Below are 15,008 nucleotides of genomic sequence, written 5' to 3'. Positions count from 1 at the left end.
CTAGTACCACTGTACCACCTGTTGGGATATGAACATCTGCGATATATGCGTGGGAATAGGAAACCACTGCAAAGTTAAGGATCACTGGCTGGTCAAATGCCATTTTGAAGACGATGGCCTCGCTGTCCGTAGCTTTACAGAGACCATAAAGACCGGATGGACCCTTACTAGGGTCAAGGAAACCACGGAAGTTCCCTTCATATCGTCATCCAAGGCTGGATTAGGCGAGAAGAAGTGGAACTCATCTTACAAGAGGTTACGGACTTCAAAGGTGGTGTTTGACTATTGTCATCTATGCCGGGTGACATTTCCGGTCGACGGGCCTCCCGCAAGTCACGTAGAGGAAGAGCACGGCACGGAGTCTCCACCACCGGAAGAGCCACCTCAACATTACAGAAAGACGACATACGAGGGACCGTCCCACATCTGGACAAAGGGAACGGCAAAGGAAAGGGCAGAGGAAAGGGCAGAGGAAAGGGACGATCATGAGATCAAGGTGGCCAAAATGCGAACAGAACTGCAACAATATCTTGACCCGAGGTTGGCCATGGAAAAGCGGCGTCTTGAAGAAGCAGAAAGGGAAATGTATGAACGATACGAGGAGATGAAGGATATTTTGCAGCAACAAGTACAATATCTGGAAGACAAGAAAGCTGAGTTGGCCCCGAACACGACACGCAAGGCCAAGCCGTCCAAGATTTGGAGATTCTTTAGCAAATTCTGCTAAGTGTTCGTACGAACGTTATGGATAGGTGGCGTGGTTAGAGCAGGGTAGAAAGCAAATGTCATGATTCATAGCTTATTTTATTGTATAGAGATTCAGCGCAAACATAGCCAAGGCGGGAAGTCGTCTCCCTCAGGGCATTAATGATGAAAAGAAACAACAAACATCAGCCGAGATTCATCCAGGTTGCTTTTCAGGGTCTTTTCCATGTTACCACGTAATAGTGTTACCAGAGGAGACATGCCTTGACCCCTGAACCTTTCTCCACCCGTATCCTATAGGCCACGCCAACGTGACCAAAGCAAAGCCAAGCTCAAAATGTCTCAAAACAGGCTTCGGAAGTATTCGTCCCGATGATTCACCGGCGTCGACTCGCTCAACATGAAAATTCGGGATTCGCGACGGACCCATGACATGTGCAATCCTGTATCCTCCTCGTCATGTGATCGGTCCGTCGGGAGGAGCTTCCATCCGTGGCTTTCCATCTGCTGTCGTACGTGACGGTGGAGTAGATCTTCGTCGCTCATTCCGCGATCGATATGGCGTTGGGACAAGGGCCACCAGTACTGCTCCGTGTCCAACTCGATGATGATTTCTTTGAGCGATGGCGCCATGCTGCGGAAATACGCGTCCGCCACGTCGATCGCTTCCGTCACGATCTTTCTGTCGCCGGCCCGGTCTCTTTCCCAAGAGTAGGAGCGCGGAACCTGCCAAAGGACGACGGCATAGGTGCTCCATCGGCTGGTCGTGATCGTCTGCAGGTTCGGGCAGCCCGCTCGGATGGCCTGGGGGATGCCGGCATACCTAGGTCTGATGGCGACGCGGCCAAGCTCTTCCAACTGCAACGAACGGAAATAAGGGAACTTGACAACGAGGTGCCGGATGTGCTCGGCGTTGCGGCCGATCCGCTTGAGAAACCCGGTGATCTCGTCGGGCTCGACCATGGTGAAGTCGAGTTGGTTCTGGCTGTAGAACACGATGGCGGCCTCGTGGCGGACCTGTTTGCTCACGCGGAACAGCTCCGTGGTGGGCTTGTCCTTCCAGCCACGGTAGATGCTGGGGTGCATCCAGGGGTGGAGGGCTTTGGCGTGGGAGACGAGGCAGTATCCGTAGATCTGGTCGCGGATCTCGCGGGGGAAACCGAGGAAGTCGATCTTTTTGGCGGCGGCGAGGCCGTAATGCCGACGAAGACGATGGAAGAAGAAACACATGTTGGGTTATGTATGGCCAGAGGCCAGTAGTTGCAGATGGATGTAGAATCAGAAGTGACTAGTTGTAGGGAATATGCCTTATGTATCAACTCGCATCTATTTCGTCGCTGCCTGTTTCTTTGTGTTGCTCTGGGTTGACGCATTTGCTGGTGTAGAGTAACCGCGTTGCCGTGAGTTTATCGCTGATAACAGTACCTAAGGCAAACTATTATATACGCGGCAGTTTTGTTCTTTGAGACCCTTTCCTTTTGATTCCTTCTGCCTAAGCCATTTCCCAGGATACGATTTGTTTACGTCTTGAGATGTTTACTTCACCATAAATCTAGCACGATGCTAGGTGTCAAAGCGAGAAAAGGGGATAATAATACACCACGGTATGGAGCTGCTTTGTCGTTCCCACAACAGCAGCAATAAAAGCAACCAGGTATATACTCCTCCTTCACCCTCACCTGCACCATCATTAGCCATCGCCATCACCCCCACAGCAACAATCATCGCAGCATCAGTCTTCTCCAATCATGTCATCGTCATTCCGATCCGAGGCATAACCTGCTGCAATAGCTTCCCCGAGTACTGGTTCGCCCACTAAGCCTGCCGCAGTAAAACCGGCCGTCAGTCGAGATTTGTTACGGTCCTCTCTCGATGTGCGCATGTGTGGCTGATAGGCATAGCCGCTACTGGTCTGAATCTCAGGATGGTGGGCTGGTTGATGACCATCGACATGCGGTTGATGCTCCTGCCATGAGATATCGGGACCAGTATGCTGCTGGTATTCCCAATGCCTCTGAGAACCCTGGTAGTGATGGCCATCATGCCAGTCATCGGTGCTCCGACCGTCTTGCATCTGGACGTGGCCGCTTTGGGAGTTCGAGAAGTTCTGCTGTTCCAAGTAGGTGTCTGATGACATGTTTACTTGTGAAGGCCCGGCACCGGACGACGAAGGCCGTATGGTAGAAGTATCTGGTGATGCTTGCTGTGCGGATCTACGGAGCAGTGGGAAGGTCAAACCTTACAAGTCAGGGGGGATGTAGTTGTAGCAACGTCAGCCCTATGGGAACATGGTAGCAAAAAGGCAAGGCGGGCTCGCGCTGAGCAATTGATGTTTAAAATCGAGTAGGGAAACTTGCTAGCTTATTACAGACTATAATAAGGCCAATGGTGAAATTAAAAGAATGTCTTCGTATACGGCTAAGAAATACGATGGATGATATAAAATGCGAAACTAGCTGGGAAAGACCGGAAGGGAAAAGAATAAAAGGAAAAAGAAATGAATAGAAATCTGCAGGTGCTGCGTCTAAAGAAAAGAGATGGGTTTATAAGAAGGTAACCACTGCTGGGGTGATCTGCTAGATGCCCTCCAACAATGGATGTGAAGACTGAACCGCTCACAATTCATCCTGACGTCCCTTGGCCGGATCGCCGCCCGGGACGCCGCCAGGAACAATGCCAGGTGCAATGCCAGTGACACCTCCAGGCAGAATAGCACCGGTGACCGGATTTTGGACGCTGCCGTGACTTCCGGGTAGTTTGTCAAAGAGCCCGAAATAATATGCTGCCATGCCCGCCCCGCCAATCGTAATATAGTACGCAACTTTGACTAAATACTTATTTCTCCACTTCTTGGTATTCGTGTTGTGCGATTTCTCGACGGCTTTGGCCATTTTCGTCACCTCCTCAGTCGACCCTTTGAAGCCGTCCATGGCCTTGGTCATGACATCCCTCGTCTTCATGCCGTACACCCTGGGGTCCTTGAAAGTGCCGTCTTCGTTTCTGTATTCCTTCCATACGTCTATGAATCCCAAGATCATTTCGTCAATGTGCCGTTCCACAACACGCTCGGTGTTCTCCTTCGCATACGCGATGTTCTGATTAGGGACCGGGTCGGCCCCTTTCTTGGCTGTTGCCACATTCGAGACGGTGCGGAAGTTGTTCAGGTCCGCCTCTACGCGTTTCGACAGGACTTTGCGTATATCGTCCAAAATCGGGTCTGGAATGCCGTCGAACAGGGTCCATTCTTCTGATTCTGATTCTGGAAATGCAAATCCCTGGAGCTTGTGGAACTCTTCGGCGAACTTACTGATCTTCAGGAGACCGTCGTCATTATTGTCGTTGTTGTCGTCATCGTCGTTGTTATTGTCGTTGTCGTTGTCGGTGTTGTTATCTTCTATCGTGACAGCATAAGAGCCTTCTGAAGCTGGTGCTGCGCTGTCATCCACAACAGGCTGGTTAGTCTCTGGTGGTCTGCGTTCATTCCCGGCATTTGGATTTTCGTTGGCCGCTGAGCTAGACATTTTAGTTTAAGTTAAATTCGAGAGGAAGTTGTATACTGAAGAACGGAATGGGATCTGATGAATAGCTATCATGTAGGATAGACAGTGGATATTTGTAGTCCGCGATTGGACTTTCTATTACCACACATCCAACCTTGAGAGCGCTGCCAACTGTCGCCGAGAATACCGGGAGACCCCATGATCGGGAGAGTCGACGCATTTGGGTTACTGCGTTCTCAAGATGCAAAATCGTGATGGAGTTTTCCCCCTGAAAACAAAGAGCGAGAGACGCAAGCTCTAGGCTTGCTTGCCTACTCGTCCGGCACATGGCGACTGGACGAAACAGCTTGCCTCCAATGTGTGCTACACGCGGCTTTTCAAACCGCGGTAGGAATGCACCTGGTAGTGCTGATATCTTGTAAGTTGGTCGAAAAGAGAAAACGAAAGAATTCTGCGATGAAAGGAAAAGGCGACAGGTCACATGTTTGATAGATAATCACATCCACGGAGGAATTTGGCCATGGCCACAGGAATGTCGCTACCGCGCAAACTCGCTTACCTACCTGAAAGTGTCGCTTCTTTCTTGTTGGTCGAGACCCCCTGTCGGCGCCTACTAGCTTTCCCTAACTATCCAGAATTTGGGGTAGCCGTCCAGTAGAGCACAGCAGACAAGTCATATGACTTTTGTCCATATCCTTATAGGGGGCTTGGCAGCCCCCCATGCCGTGTTTTGGTCCTCAAACTCTCTGTATCTCCCGTCTGACTGCGGGTGGTTGTACCGCACCGAAGCCCCCGTTCCGGAGGTGATTCCGTGGTGTTGTACATGACGAACCCAGTACTGGATATGTAGGTGAAACCTCATGATAAGCTTCACGAGCTCGGGCGTAAATTCGACGCTGATCCGCCCACCTCCAGGGGAGACGTACGTGCTAAGGTGGGTGACGTTGGCCGGCGGCGCCGTTGTGTATGACCCGGTTCCGCTCGACCTGAAGGCGTCGCAGTGCCATCTGCTCACCTATCCCCAGGCACGGGAAGCCGTCCACCCCGGATACTTGCGATGGCTCCTAAATTGGCCAAAAAGCCCCCGATAGGAGATCTCGGTCCCGGGTGAAGCCCGGGTCGTCTCCGTTGAGACGTAAAAAGTTGAACAGGACAACATGTCCCCGGGTATTGGCCTCTTAATCAAACTGCACCCTAAGGTCCGTAGCGGCCATCACGACTGAGGTACACAATCTTCAGAACCGGGCCATGAAGATCTGTACGATGGACGAATTAAAGTCGTACGCAGTTTGATGCATTATACTATCGACATGTGTGGGCACATGTGTGGGCGCTTGTTTGTCCATAGTCTTGTCAAAGTCACCAGTTGAGATGTAGGCCTGGTTCACTTGATTGTGAGTTCGCCAATAAGGCTTGGCAGCGAAAGCCAGTGGATACCTGTCCACAGCCGCCCCCAGAGCTTGGTTCTACCTCATATACTTCAAATCTCATAGCCACTCTTCAGAATAGTATCATCGATATCTCGCTGGCATAGCTGCGAAAGATAGAAAATCCGGGAACGGTCATATATCGGGAATTGTGACATTGGTAGTTTAAATGCAGAATCAATTGGTGTATATGCGCGTGCAGTCAACATGTGCAAAAATACAGCACCAGACCCACCTAAAGACCCCCAATTCATTTATATAAGTCGTTCGACCACTAAAACCACGCACCAAGCAAGCACTGCAAACAGCGAAGTGCCGAACACGCTGTGGCTAAAACAACGTCGTATGGCGCAGGACTTCAATTCAATGCTTCCAGGACCATGTTTAACTTTCGCGATAATGCTAACAACAGGCCAACATTTGACCGCGCCTCATCCTTCTCTCATGTGAGGATACGAAAAGTCTTGAAAGCTGAACATGACAGACCGGCACAGGTAAAAAACACAGTTGGAGACATTGGAAGAATGTGATGTAGAATACATATGTAGCTTATCGGATCGTTTTTCGGCCATCGGCATTTCACCATCTCCCCGAATGCCTTCAGCAAACAGGGCTGTCCCATTTTCTCCCGCAACATCGAACTGGTTTCCTGCACTCTCAAATCTCGATCGCCATCCTCAGCCTCCACCACCGAATGATCATGAGATATTCTATCCCTCTCCAACTCGGAGGCTTCGGTATCTTCGATTTTCGCGTGTCCAATGTCCCAGCCATGCATTTATTTCCAGATTGCTGCGATTTTCATGCTGCCTACCTCCAAACTTACACCATCGGGCATCGTCCCCACTTGGAAGCACCCACTTGGACTAGGATCCTAATCATGGGCGCTTTTGCTGGTGACACATGTAAATTATAGGCTGCTGTTCTAGAGTGAGGTTATACCCAAAAGGTATTGTGCATTCGGGTGCTTCGGGCGGCTGGGACATGGCCTGGTTGGGGACCACATCCCGACTGCTCCGAAGCACGAGGATATCAACAGCCAAGACGCCGCCGTCTCGCAGACGAGGCCACTTAGAAACGCTTCGATATCACAGAAAGCCTTTGAAGCTTATTCTACCTATCACTTGTTGGTTACAACATCTTTACACGGCCGTTCAAGTCCCATATTGGGTCTAATAGAGGCGCCTGCCTAATCACCTACCTAGCTCCTGCTCCTGACCTGACTTCCCACAAAGAACGAACATGGATACAAAGTCGAAAACGACCATCTCCTTTTCCGAGAAGCTTGAGACTTTCCGCCGCTGGGCCCAGCTGAAGCAGTACCAGATAGAGGTGACCTACGCCGTCAATACGTACACGCCCATCGAAAAGGTCTTTTTCTACTCGCTGGTCCTGATTCTCTTCACTCTTTCTTCCGCCGCTTTCGCCGTCTGTGTCGTACCCCGTATCTTGGCTCTTATCTATCATGCCTGGTACCTTCTTAGCGACGACATGGCCGAGATCGCGTCGCAACTTTGGGTTGCCAACAAGATGATGCTCGACACGTCCAGCGGGCCTGCGGCCAGTCCCCTCGAGTCTTCCAGCATGAGCATCTGATGAAGCTGACGTCTTCGCACTCCGCCATCAATCATGTTGCAGTGGTCATACCACCTGTCACTTCCTCCTTCGCGGTCGACAGCGACTGCAGAGGGGAATGGGGAAGTAAGGGGTTGAGGGTCCTGAACCCAATTCATCAGTCGCCAAGGCCGGAAGCCCAGTGACGCAGCTCCTTCCCAGATTCGATCACCGAAAGCTGTTGGTATGAAAGCATGCAAGTCCAGAAGAACCACGGGCTATCAACTCAGCGACTCGTCAAACCAGCAGCTCCTCGCACCGGCAACGCGAGAGCCAAGACTATGCACCGAATACCATGGGCCGCTTTGTGAAGGGCTCCATTCGATGATTGGAAGTCGCGGGACCCTTCTTCAGACCAGCTGACTGACACTCCGAAGCCATATGTTTCACCAAGTTCGACTGTTAGCGACCCGGAATAACCGTACATGCAGCTGCCCACGAACGCCGACCAATTGGGTTGGTGTATGATGGAAAGGCGCCGCAGCCTTCGCCTGCGGATTAGGCGAAGACGGCAAGGGTGTATCATGCCCAGATCTCCGGGTATGAACTTCCAGTTCAATTGTATCTAACGAGGGAGCAGCCAAGCTAGTATATGAAGTAATATACATATATTCATTGATGCTCATGGATTTAGACCGAGACAGCCCTCACTTTCATAGGAGTCCCTGCTCAGTATCACACTCCAATTGTGATTCACCAGTCCCTGTCTCGAGGGAGCTCGCCCTCGGCGCCGCTTGCCCTGGAGCCAACCCCACCAATAATGATTACGCCCCCTCTCTCCCATTACTCGAAATCATTGCGTCCAGCGTGAGCCGCAATCGGTACAAGTAAACTGTTTGTTATTATTCGAACTGTGATGGGATTTTTTTATTTTAAAGGGCACAATCTAGACGTCTTCCGAAAGCGGAGAAGTACGCGCCGTGTTACTGAGGAGCTTACTGGTTCGCCTCTGTAGCCTTTGGTGGTGTGCAGACGGCCCCTTACTACTCACTCACTACTTGATCCGAGGTTGGCACACCGATATATTTCATCTATTGACCCGACGATATGGCTCCCACAGAAGCTACTCGCGCAGGGTATACTGCAGACGACATTGTAGGGGGAGGCCTGGAATCAGCTGGGTCTCCCTCCGGAGGCGCTCCATGTGTTATCGCTACCCGGAGACCAGGGCCCCGCCGTCCCGTCATCCTTCAAGATCGGGCTGCTCGCGCAAGGAGCAATTGCCACGTCCGCTTTGGCAGCCGCCTCCTCTACGCGGTGCGCAATCAACGACCGGTGCCTACGGTCACTGTGCCGCTCCAGCACGCCGTTGCCGAGTTCAGATCAGAGCGACTGTACCAGCTAAACGGGGACCCGGCGCCCAACCTCTGGGGACCGATCGGGGGCTTGCATCCCACGCGGGACGGCTACGTGCGGATTCACGATGGCTTCCCCAATCACCGAGACGGGATCTTACGGGTTCTCGGACTGCCGCAGGACGGCAGTGTCACGCGTGCCGACGTCTCCGGCGCGACGAGGGCGTGGAGCAAAGTCGACTTGGAAACGGCGGCGCTGGAGAACGGGGCGTGCGCCTACGCGCTACGGTCTTACGAAGAGTGGGATGCCCTGCCACAGGCGCAAGCGATCGGGCCATTTCCCATCTCGATCAGAAAGATCAGCGACGGCGGCATGGTTCCGCGGAGTGGCGCTGCAACCACCTTACCTGGTGATGGCGACAAATGCCTCCGTGGACTGAGGGTGCTGGAGCTGAGCCGTGTCCTTGCCGCGCCCGTGGCCGGGAGGACGCTGGCAGCCCACGGCGCCGACGTTCTATGGGTGACTTCTCCCGAGCTGCCGGCGCTGCCGGCTCTCGATCTAGACACAAGCCGGGGCAAGCGAACGGTCCAGTTGGACCTTGACAGCGAGGAGGGCAAGGAAACATTACTGGAGCTCGCGACTACGTGCGACGTGTTCATTCAGGGATATGGGCCCGGCAGCCTCGCGGGTTGTCACCAGAGGCGCTCGCAGCTCGAAGCACTACTGGCGGGATCGTGGTCGGCAACTTATCAGCCTTTGGGCCCGAGGGGCCCTGGGCTCGCAGAAGGGGCTTCGACTCGTTGGTGCAGACCTGCTCTGGAATGAACGTGTTGGAAGCAGAGCACTACGGGGCTGGCGAGCCGGCGCGGTCAACGCCATGCCAGGCGCTCGATCACGCGGCGGGCTACTTCCTGGCCGCGGGGGTTTGCGCTGCACTGCACAGAAAAGCTGCCGACGGAGGGACGGGGTCTTACGTGGTCGATGTGTCTCTGGCCGGGGTCATGAAGTATCTACGTAGTCTAGGACTGTACGAGGGAAGGCTGGGCTTTGAGGATGGGCCTGATCTGCAGACCGCGGTGGGCATGGACACGGAGTTGTTTGAAACACGCAGGACAGGCTTCGGGGAATTGAGAGGGGTACGGCACTCCGCGGCTGTTGATCGGTGCGCCCCGGGCTGGGATGAGATGCCGAAGCCGCTGGGGTCAGACATACCGGCTTGGCTGCCGCGACGTGGCGATTAGGTGGACAGATAGATGCATCACTATTGCGACGCGATGTTCGTTTCTGTCTAGCGTTTTCGTTCCGGGTAAGATGCTTCATGGGCCGTTTCTGGTTTCGACTTAGTCCCATAGTTTGTTGGTGAATGGTGCATATGGACTAGACCCAAGGCTGCCGCAGCTAGGGCGGAATCCTATGCGAGAATGAGGGGAACAATGCATAGTCTGGGACTCTGGGCCGGAGTCGGTTCTGTAGGGGCAGGGTGAGTGGTGGTTGGAAAACAGTAGCCCGAAACTCGCTCAACATCTCTCCGTACCATGATGAAGAATGCGATCAATCAGATACGATGATGCCACGCTGTGTGATATCAATACCTGTAACGTCAGCTGTGCCATTTCCCACGACCTGTCCTTGCGCCGCGTGTCGCAATGAAACCCAAAAGGACCGATGAGAGCGAGAGAGAAGCAGCACCGTAGCAGTGTCTAAATACCGATCGCCAACCCCAGATTCCGCGGAGTGGATGGGGGGCGGACGGCTCGGAGTCCAAAATAACTCTATCTACTTTAGAGGTAAGCATTGTAGATCTTTCAGATATAAACAAGCAAGGATATACCCCACACCGGGAGTAGCCCTTGTCCCCCACCGGCTGAGCAGCCAGCACCCACTCTGGGGTAAACGAACTACTGACGGTGGAGCGAGCTTGACTGCATTCATCTGCATTCGATGCATAGCGCGACTCAGTGTCCCAGGACAGGCCTACGGGACTGACTCCTGAGCCGCGAGTGCGGAGCCAGCTGCCAGGTTGAGGAGTGAGTGGGTGGGTGCAACGGGCGGAAACCTGTTAGATAGATACCCGGGGTAGATAGACTCGGGTGGTAGTATAGTATAATGGGGGAATCCGTTTCAACTATTCCAGGGTTCCATTTGGCTTTCGTAGAAAAGAGCAGCTGGCTGTCCGTCCGTAGAGTTGAACGAGCGAGATCAACCCCCCCTTCGCCAAACATGTCAGATACCAAAATGGAAGAGGGTCGGACTGAGACGGTTGAGAATATCAAGGAGCGTCGTGAGCACACACACGATCACGCAACTGGCACAGTCCAGTTGATAGACGCGAAGCATGTGGTGTTGATTCCAACTCCCAGCCGGGACCCGTACGGTACGTTTCGACTCTTTGCTTCCTTATCGCCTGAGGAACACCCCCAAAAGCAAAAGATGATGCCATGCAAGAACGACTGGCTGACACATGAATGACTGTGCATTTCCAGACCCCCTGAACCTCCCTGAATGGCGCAAGAACCTCATCGTCCTCATCATCGGCATGTACTCGGCCTTCGCCGTGCTCGCGACCTCGGGCATGGGCGCCATTGCGCCCGTCGTGACGGCCATGTACCCGCACGACGACCCGGCGCGCGTGACGGACCTGCTGACGTACCCGACGCTCTTCATGGGCATCGGCAACCTGTTCGCGATGCCGCTGAGCGACGCGGTCGGGCGCCGGCCCGTGTTCCTCGGGTCGCTCGCCCTGTCCATCGTCGCGGGCGTCTGGTGCGCGTGCTCCGGGTCCTCCCTGAAGTCGCACATCGCGGCGCGCGATATTCTGAGCATGGCCGCGGGGCAGAGCGAGGCGCTCACCGCGCTCATGGTCCAGGAGGTCAGTTTCGTGCATCAGCGCGCGACTAAGGGCACGTGGAATGCGGCGATTCAGGGCAGTGTTTGTGGGGCTATGTTCGTGGCGACGACGTACCTGGTGCCGGCTTGGGGGCTCAAGTGGTGGTATGGCATCATCACTATTGTCAACGCCATCATCTTGATCTTTGCATTCATTTTCGTACCGGAGACGCTGTACCTGAGGGTCGTGGAAGAGTATGGTACGTACTTTCTCTACAGAAGCTTCTGCTCCTCCATCTCCTTCCACTCCGGACCCCCTCACCCTGACCGACACTGACTCACTCCCGGCAACAGACGGCGAGACCCACGAAGCCGCCTCCACGTCCGACGGCGCCAAAGTCGAGCGCGTCACCACGACCGCGAACCACACCGTCGACTACGCCCGCTACGGCCCGCGCACCTGGCGCCGCGACCTGCGCATCTTCGCCCTGCCGGCCCCGCGCTGGGACAAGATGGCCACTTTATACAGGGACGCCGCGCGGGGCTTCACGGTCCCCACGATCGTGTGGCTGCTCGTGCTCAACGGCGCGTTCTTGGGCGTGTACGTCTTCCAGTCGTCCACGTTCGCGGGCATCCTGCTGGCGCCCCCGTTCGGGCTCGCGTCCGAGTGGTTGGGGTTCGTGCAGATGGCGCTTATTGTGGCGAACTTGGTCGCGTTGCCGGTGGTGGGCTATGGGTCGGATTATTTGATTAAGTTGGCGAGTCGGATCAATAAGGGGTTTATGAGGTAAGTTGTCTTTCGTATGGGAAAAGGAAGTCCATGAAAATGCTGACACAATAGCACCAGCCCGAGTTCCGCCTCCTCACCGGCATCCTCCCCGCCGCCGCCGCCGTCGTCTCCTGCGTCATCTTCGGCCAGACAGGCGCGCACCCGGACACGCCGCAGTGGTCCTCGTGGGCGGGCATCGCGGTCCCCTACGCCGTGGGGTACGCGGCCTTCCTGGGCGCCAACACGGTGGGCATCACGTACGTGCTGGACAGCTGGCCGCGCGAGGCGGGCGCCTTGCTGCTCGTCGTCGCGGCGGGCCGCGGGTTCATCTCGTTCGGGCTCGGGTACGCGACGGTGCCGTCGGTGGACAGGCTGGGCTACGACGGCGCTATGAACATGTACGCGATCGTCTGCGGGGTGGTGAGCTTGTTGGGCGTGCCGGCGTTCTTTCTGGGGAGGCGGGTTCGGCTTTGGACGCAGAGGCATTACTGGCCGGTGGAGTGAGTACAGGCGATGTAGAGTATGGATTGTTGGCCCTTGTGATGAAACTGAAGGGAGGCCAATGATATGTACTGTCGGACAGAGTCCGACCTGGCATATTAGGGGAATGGAACGAGAGAAATAGACATAAGATAGAGATATGATGGAGGGGGTATCGGCGGATCTTTGATTTTTATGCTGAGCGACATGTATTTTACGAAAGAATATAATATATACTTTCCATCTCAACCTTAGGATCAAGCTAGGTGATCTGAAATCTCCAGATCTGATATGCAAATATGCATACCCGAAACGTTATGATATTTTCAGGAGTGTCCCTGCATATCTAAACCTACTATCGCGGCTCGTCATGTTTGTTTTCTCCGCGACAGTTTCATGAAACCCTTGCAGCAGCGCTGCTGTAATAAATATTTACACTAGCATCGTCACGAACATAGACCACCTATGGCTATTCACTCAGTGAAATAGTTATGTCAACACGACCCTTACCCCTTACTATACATGTACTTCAGACAAGCGGCCGACGGGAATCGTCCCAACTAAGTTCAATTGGATCAACAAAAAAATGTATTTATCAAAAATCGTTGCTTATCACCAGCTATCTAGAGGTATCGTGGGCAGTCACACAAAAACAACCGTTACTCGCCTGATGATGCATGTACCCACTCCCCAGACCCATGATCGTCCGAACTCCCTCCGAGGTGGACGTTAGGCTCCTATGCCTTATTTCGTCCCGACTTCCGCGATCGGGTCCTGGGGCCCATCGAGGAACGCTCCTCGAGGCCTGTCGCCATGGCGTCTTCGGCCATGATCTGCGCGCCGACCTCGTCGGCGCCGCCGTCGCTGTTGTCGGTGACTTCAATGCTCGGCCTGATGGTGTCGGCGCCACCTAGAACCTCGCGCATAATCTTCTTTCCTTCGTCCATCTCCCCATTCATCGACCCACAGCTCATGCATTTCCAGAGGCCCACATCGGCCAGCGCCTTGGTTCCGGGCGGGGCTTGACCGTTGACAAGGCGGCAGTTCTGGCAGATCAGTACGATGCGATTCTTAGGCGCCGTTTCGTCCTCGCCCAACATCAGGTCAAGGATGCGGTCGTACCACCGGTGGCCGTTGTTTGGGTTGTGGTCGTATTGCGGGTAAGGGGTATGCGGCAAGTCGTCGGCGTTTGGTGCGAATTCGGCGGTGAAGTCTTGTAGTTGCTGGTTGTGGCGCGGCGGTGAGATGTGCGAGGACGACGGACGCGAGGGCGGAAGGGGGATCAGGTTCGGGTGGCGTATCGAGGTGGGTGCGCCCTGAGCTGAGGGCGGTCTTTGGATGTTGGCAGTCGCTGGAGGTGCGAAGTTCGTTCTTGAGGGGGTCCGTTCGGCCCAAGGCTCGAGTGTCGGGCTCGTCTATTGTCCCCATCCTTGGCGTTCTTGTTGTGCCTCTCATCATCGTCGTGATTCTGGATAGCGCGCTTGGGCTTCTCGCCTCCGTACTTCTCGAGCAATTCGTGGGTAGAATCGTACTTGGTGGCATCCTTGAGCTTCTGGATCGTGTTGGCACGCTCGGTTTGTAGGTCCTTGAGTCTTGCTTCGAGGGTCTCGATGCGCATAGTGAAGTAGGTGTGGGTAAGGGTGCGCATGACATAGATCAGTACCGGACCGCCTGCCATGCCGACCCATTCCCAGACGCCCAGGTTCGAATAACCGACCACGAGGATGAGGACGATCGCGTAGACCAGGTAGGCGAAGGACAAGTAGAGCGTCCATAGTACTTTGATGCGCCGCGATCTCGTGCGGACTTTGTCGAGTTGGAGTTGGGTAGCGGTGATCTTGGCGGACAAGGTCGAGAGCGCCTTTTCGAAGGAGGCCGGGGAGGAGTCCTCGCCCTGGAGAGAAAGGGAGTCAAGTTAGTCAACCAATTATTCATATGTAGCACACACACACACACACGCAAACATAGGCTATGTTGCCACGTAATCCGCATGAACGTACCTTCCAGGGCCAAAACGAAACCATCTTCGCGAGCAAGATGGGTGGTTGTAAAAGGCGGGCAGTGCTAGCTCATAGCTCAAGCCGATTTTAAGCAGACGAATAGAAGCGGAGGTAAATAAATAGATTTGGACGACAGCTGTTTGATTGCCAGCAGCTTAGTGTCGGAATAGGAGACGGACAGGGCAAGAAAGGGGAAGCTGGACAAATGAAGGTAATTTGAGACTAAAAGTAGGTGAAGAAGAGGGCGGTAGAATGGGCGACAAACGGAAAGCGCAACGGGATACGAGTGTTGGATTGCAGAGAGTGAAGATCAATGTGACGACATCTTCAATGTTGTGTGGTCATACTGCAGGGCAGGTCTAAAGCCAGGTAGGGTGGTCGTAGGCTGGTA

The 15,008-nt window shown here is 54.2% G+C and overlaps 7 protein-coding genes across 7 annotated transcripts; 4 read left to right on the top strand and 3 right to left on the bottom strand.

Moving 5' to 3' along the window:
- Positions 1-28: 28 nt before the first annotated feature.
- On the top strand, positions 29-727 carry PG997_010858 (uncharacterized protein; the record flags this gene model as incomplete). Its single annotated transcript, XM_066815173.1, has 1 exon — positions 29-727. The coding sequence occupies one exon, from the start codon at positions 29-31 to the stop codon at positions 725-727; it is 699 nt and encodes a 232-aa protein (XP_066664463.1).
- A 320-nt stretch (positions 728-1,047) lies between these two features.
- PG997_010857 (uncharacterized protein) lies at positions 1,048-1,935 on the bottom strand (the record flags this gene model as incomplete). Its single annotated transcript, XM_066815172.1, has 1 exon — positions 1,048-1,935. One exon carries the CDS (start codon positions 1,933-1,935, stop codon positions 1,048-1,050), a length of 888 nt encoding a protein of 295 aa, XP_066664462.1.
- Positions 1,936-2,437: 502 nt separating this feature from the next.
- Positions 2,438-4,226, bottom strand: PG997_010856 (uncharacterized protein; the record flags this gene model as incomplete). Its single annotated transcript, XM_066815171.1, has 2 exons — positions 2,438-2,918; positions 3,325-4,226. The coding sequence occupies 2 exons, from the start codon at positions 4,224-4,226 to the stop codon at positions 2,438-2,440; spliced, it is 1,383 nt and encodes a 460-aa protein (XP_066664461.1).
- A 2,648-nt stretch (positions 4,227-6,874) lies between these two features.
- Positions 6,875-7,228, top strand: PG997_010855 (uncharacterized protein; the record flags this gene model as incomplete). The annotated part of the gene is made up of 1 exon (XM_066815170.1): positions 6,875-7,228. The coding sequence occupies one exon, from the start codon at positions 6,875-6,877 to the stop codon at positions 7,226-7,228; it is 354 nt and encodes a 117-aa protein (XP_066664460.1).
- Positions 7,229-8,293: 1,065 nt separating this feature from the next.
- On the top strand, positions 8,294-9,783 carry PG997_010854 (uncharacterized protein; the record flags this gene model as incomplete). The annotated part of the gene is made up of 2 exons (XM_066815169.1): positions 8,294-9,233; positions 9,254-9,783. The coding sequence occupies 2 exons, from the start codon at positions 8,294-8,296 to the stop codon at positions 9,781-9,783; spliced, it is 1,470 nt and encodes a 489-aa protein (XP_066664459.1).
- Positions 9,784-10,648: 865 nt separating this feature from the next.
- On the top strand, positions 10,649-12,533 carry PG997_010853 (uncharacterized protein; the record flags this gene model as incomplete). The annotated part of the gene is made up of 4 exons (XM_066815168.1): positions 10,649-10,916; positions 11,026-11,628; positions 11,723-12,093; positions 12,216-12,533. Coding segments are annotated over 4 exons (1,560 nt in total), but the record flags the coding sequence as incomplete, so codon positions are not given.
- Positions 12,534-13,354: 821 nt separating this feature from the next.
- On the bottom strand, positions 13,355-14,641 carry PG997_010852 (uncharacterized protein; the record flags this gene model as incomplete). The annotated part of the gene is made up of 3 exons (XM_066815167.1): positions 13,355-13,949; positions 14,009-14,511; positions 14,618-14,641. The coding sequence occupies 3 exons, from the start codon at positions 14,639-14,641 to the stop codon at positions 13,355-13,357; spliced, it is 1,122 nt and encodes a 373-aa protein (XP_066664457.1).
- Positions 14,642-15,008: the final 367 nt, after the last annotated feature.

This window comes from Apiospora hydei (assembly GCF_038363865.1).
Source record: "Apiospora hydei strain CBS 114990 chromosome Unknown utg000008l_segment0_segment0, whole genome shotgun sequence".
Classification (NCBI taxonomy): domain Eukaryota; kingdom Fungi; phylum Ascomycota; class Sordariomycetes; order Amphisphaeriales; family Apiosporaceae; genus Apiospora; species Apiospora hydei.
This window is presented reverse-complemented; position numbering and strand designations above follow the sequence as displayed.